This window comes from Castor canadensis, chromosome 14, assembly GCF_047511655.1.
Source record: "Castor canadensis chromosome 14, mCasCan1.hap1v2, whole genome shotgun sequence".
NCBI lineage: Eukaryota > Metazoa > Chordata > Mammalia > Rodentia > Castoridae > Castor > Castor canadensis.
Window position 1 is genome coordinate 102,647,325 of NC_133399.1, and position 4,146 is coordinate 102,651,470.

The 4,146-nt window shown below is 58.4% G+C and overlaps 1 protein-coding gene across 1 annotated transcript; it reads right to left on the reverse strand.

Moving 5' to 3' along the window:
* Positions 1-556: 556 nt before the first annotated feature.
* Positions 557-3,776, reverse strand: Nkx2-6 (NK2 homeobox 6). Its single transcript, XM_020187516.2, has 2 exons — positions 3,500-3,776; positions 557-1,176 (listed from the first exon to the last, which is right to left on the reverse strand). The coding sequence occupies exons 1-2, from the start codon at positions 3,774-3,776 to the stop codon at positions 557-559; spliced, it is 897 nt and encodes a 298-aa protein (XP_020043105.2).
* Between the last annotated feature and the right edge of the window lie 370 nt (positions 3,777-4,146).

Below are 4,146 nucleotides of genomic sequence, written 5' to 3' on the forward strand. Positions count from 1 at the left end.
TTCCCCTCTGGGTCACCAGCGTCCCAGGGATCGCGGGGCGGTGGCTGGATGGCTGGTGTTTAAACAGAGGAGGGCGTGGCTCGCAGCCATAGTCCCTCTCCTGAAACCTCTAGGGCCTTCCTCTTCCCAGATCTTCACCCCGCTTGCCGCACTCCTTTCTTACTCTCCGTGCTCCCCGACCGGTTCCTTTCATTAGAGGACGGCGCTCTCCCAATCAGTTCCCATGCTTCGGAGGCTGCCGCACGCAAGTGAAAAGAGCCACTCGTGGTTGAGGTCCGAAAAATCACCTGCTCATGCAACTCCGACGCCCCAAACTGCCAGCCACCCTCGGTTTTCTGTCTGCTCGGTGCTAGGTAGTGCACAGCTAGGGAAAGCCAGGCGTTGCGTCTCTGCGGCCTGCAGGGGGATTGCTCCTCGGGTGCAGTTCGCAGTTCCAGAGTTCGATCCTGGGTGATGCCGCGTGGGGTCGCCGCTTCCCTCCTCGGCGGCGGCCCCTCTACTGCCCGCGAGGGGACGCGGCACCTGCCATCGGTGGGCTTTGTCAAGTCCAGGTGCCTCACCAGGCCCTGACGCCCTGCAGCGTGGCGGGCAGATGGCCCTGCGGAGTGGCGCTCGGGACGCCGGGGCTGAAGCCTGAGCTGGCCAATGGCGTGGGTGGCGCGGGGCCAGCGCCGGCGTAGCAGCTCGCGTAGCCGGCGCCGTAGTGGGTGCTCGCGTAGCTGCCATAGCAGGAATAGGGCGCGGTGGCCGAGGCATAGGGGCCGACGAAAGCTGGTGCGCCTGAGCCCAAGCAGGGTTTGCCATCGCGCACCAGCACGGGCACTGCCACCCGGCGCGGCGCTAGGGGGTGGCCGGCCAGCTCCAGTGACTTGTCCTGGCGTTGCCTCTTGCACTTGTATCGCCGGTTCTGGAACCAGATCTTGACTTGCGTGGACGTGAGCTGCAGGGCGCTGGCCAGGTGCTCGCGCTCAGGCGCCGACAGGTACCGCTGCTGCTTGAAGCGCCGCTCCAGGGCCAGCACCTGTGCCTGTGAGAACAGCACGCGCGGCTTCCGCCGCTGTCGCGTCCTTGGCTGCTCCGGGCCGCCACCACGCGCGCCGTCGCTGCTGTTGCCAACGCTGAGCTGCAGCATCCTGTTCCCGCCCTGGAGGGGCAAGGCCGCGTCCAGGCCGGGCTCTAAAAGCACAGGAAGGAACACCATCAGTGCCCACACCGGGCTCACCTGAGCAATTCTTACTGTATCTTCACGAGACCCCCCTCTCCCTGGTAGTTCCCCCCTTCACCTCTTCCTGTCCCCAACCCCAGTCCCGGGCGGGTCTGAACGTTCCTTTCCTCCAAGCTGTTTTGCACCCGCCGGAACTAAATGTAACTCTCCGTTGTCCCCGCGGTACACGTCGTTTCCCAAGAGATCAAGTGAGCACAGTTTCTTACAGTGTGTGGCGAGCGAGTTTGAGGGAATTGTTGCTCAAGGGTGAGTGTGTGGCTCTGTCAGATTGGGGCTGGTTTGCGTCTTCAAAGTACTCAGCCCGCACCAAAGACGCGTCCCAGCTTTCATGGACGCGATGCTCTGCCATGCAAATTAACAAAATAAAGCAAAACAAAAGGAAATTATTTCCTGACTCCCAACTCTTGGCTTGGAAACAGAGGTGGTTCTCCTCCTCCTTTTCTTCCTTTTTTTGAAGGATTTATGAAGTTTGGATCCACATTTGGCTTTTTAAAAAGCAGCCTCTTCCTCTCTTGGAGTCTTTCTCGGAAGCGGGTGGTTCCCCTGAAATCTTTCTCCCCCACGCGATTCCCGACTGTCACTATACCCAGCCCCGCCAAGATCCACCGTTTTCCTTCCTTCTTTCCCCTTCAATCTGGTTCTGGTTTAAGCCCTGTTTTTACCCCTGAGTTGGGCAGAGAGGAAATGGTGAGTTTTTGGGAAACTTGCACCAGGAGAGATATAGGGGCGCGGAAGGACTTACGTCGGTGGCGAGGCGGGACAGGACACAGTAGTGAGGGTTCGAACCCGACTCTGGATCCTAGCTGCTCTGGCCCAGTCGCCTGGGGGGACGGAGCTGTTTGGCATTTAAAGTTTGAGGAGAGAAAACTTCTTTCAGAGGCACCTGAGCTCAGAGAAACTAACATTGAAAAGAGGAAAAATACCGACCAGGGAATGTTTTCTTCGCAAATCTCTGAGAGGCTGTGGTGCAAGCAAGACCCCATTTCAAAAGTCGCCAACTACGTGGGCGGAGAAGTTCCACGGCACCCGAGGCGCCTACCAGCAACTTGCACTGCTTGGTCACAATCCGGTGTCCCTCCTCCCTCTGCGTTCCCGAAGGCAGAGTGGCTGGGGTGAGGTGCGTGAAGCCCACCAGGACGGTCCTTTCCCCGCACGGATAGCCGCTCCGAGGCGGACTATTCTTGAAGCCGGACTCGGGCCTGTCCTCAGCGGTCATAGCAGTGGCAGAAGAAACACCGCCGGGTTTGCCAGCCGAGGGACGCATCGTGCTTGCTTGGGGCTTCCAGGCAACAGCGGGAGTCCTGGGCGCAGGAGCGAGACCTTTCCTCTGCAAAGCCGAAATGAATGCCAAGTTGGCTGGAGCAGCGCCCCAGGTGCTTAGTGTTTAGAGTCCGTTGATGAAAACCAGGAAGCTTCTGGAACACAACAAAGTTTAGCGAGCTAAGGCTCTGCAGTCACTGAATAACCAGCCGGCAGAAGGTGAGTTCACTCCGATCGAGCTTCTTTATTTGGTGAGTTTACGCCATGATTGGAGGCTCCTGGACACCAATGGGCAGAGGAGACCGCCCAGCGACACACTGCTCTTCCCGGCGCCCCTACACCAAGATACAAGAGGCCTGGCGACAGGAGTGGTGAGCCTCTCCTGCTGAAGTCTTCCGGGTCGCAGAAGCCACTGCGACACAACTCCTCTCGCCCCTGGCCTTCCCGCAAGCTGGTTGCAGGTGCTAGGGCCTAGCTGCCCGTTGTTGCAGGTGCCAGGTGTGGGGCCGTCTCCCAGGACCCCTAGAATCTCAGCTGCTCTTGACAAACATCCTTAGAGCCTTCCATTTGGAAGGACTCTCACCCCACCTGGTCCTCACCTTCCCTCTTTTCTGCAGAGAAATGGGGAGACTGGCCAGGCCACTCAGCAAGCCTCAATAAAAGGCTGATGGCTACAATTTTTGCAAAGGGTTTGGAATAGCCAAAGGTGGTGGTAATGGGGCACAGCTAAGATATGGTAAAGGACTTTTTGGGGAATGAGGAGCTGCCGGGTCCGGGAACTGTGGCTGGGAATGGGAATGAAGCGTTTGCAGGACCAGAGTACTCACCCAGAGTGAATCCTTTAGATTGAGGGCTTTGGGGCTTGTGAAACACTGGGGATGTCTGGAGGAAGTGAGCCTGTCTTTTGAACTTCTCAAATGAGGGGAAATTAGGTGAGTTTCTTGGGAACCGGAGACAATCCTCCTTCAATATTCTCCCCACCCCCAAAGAAGACTTGAGCGAGCATTTACTCACGTGGTTCCCCCACCCGTTCCGGGTCCATCTCCAATACTGCCTCACAGAGACCCCCAGGAAGCTCCGATGGGTCTTGCCCTCTGTCGCCGCCGCCCCCACTACCGGCGTTGTGAATCTCAGGTTCCCTGGGTTCCCAGTCCATTTGCAGGTACTGAGCGTTTTCCGGGCTCCTCCGCACCCTCCATTGTGACGTAGCCTCAGGGTTGCTCTGCTCACGTTCCAACCGCAGGATGTCATTGACCGAGAATGGGGTGGAGGTGACCCGACTCAGCAGCATCACTAGACTAGGGTGGAGGGGGCGGGGCCGAGAAGGTCCGGGTCTCCGCGTGGCGTTGCGCCCTGAACTGCAGGACCGGGAGACAGTCCCAAGTCTGTCCAACGTCCCGGACGGCTCCTTTCTCAGGGCCTTCCCAGAGGTTGCAGGATGAGGGGGGACATGGCCGGGAAACAAGACCACGTTCCCCCATTGGTTCCTTCAGAAACCACGTGCTAATCCTAGGGCTGGCTTTCTGCGCCCTTCTAATTCCTCCCCAATCCCTGGTCACCTTCCGGAGAGATTTGGTTCATACTGACAGTTCTCAAAGGCAAAGAAAATGTGGAGAGAGGTGCTCGTGCGGCTGGCATCTCCATCAATACGTTACAAGCGG

Bases quoted from the DNA above. Each gene is read 5' to 3' on its own strand.
- Nkx2-6 (XM_020187516.2), bottom strand. From the start codon at position 3,776: ATGCTGCTGAGTCGGGTCACCTCCACCCCATTCTCGGTCAATGACATC. The intron at 1,177-3,499 runs GTGAGTAAATGC...CTGTGCTTTTAG, and splicing joins GGAACGGGTGGGGGAACCAC to AGCCCGGCCTGGACGCGGCC.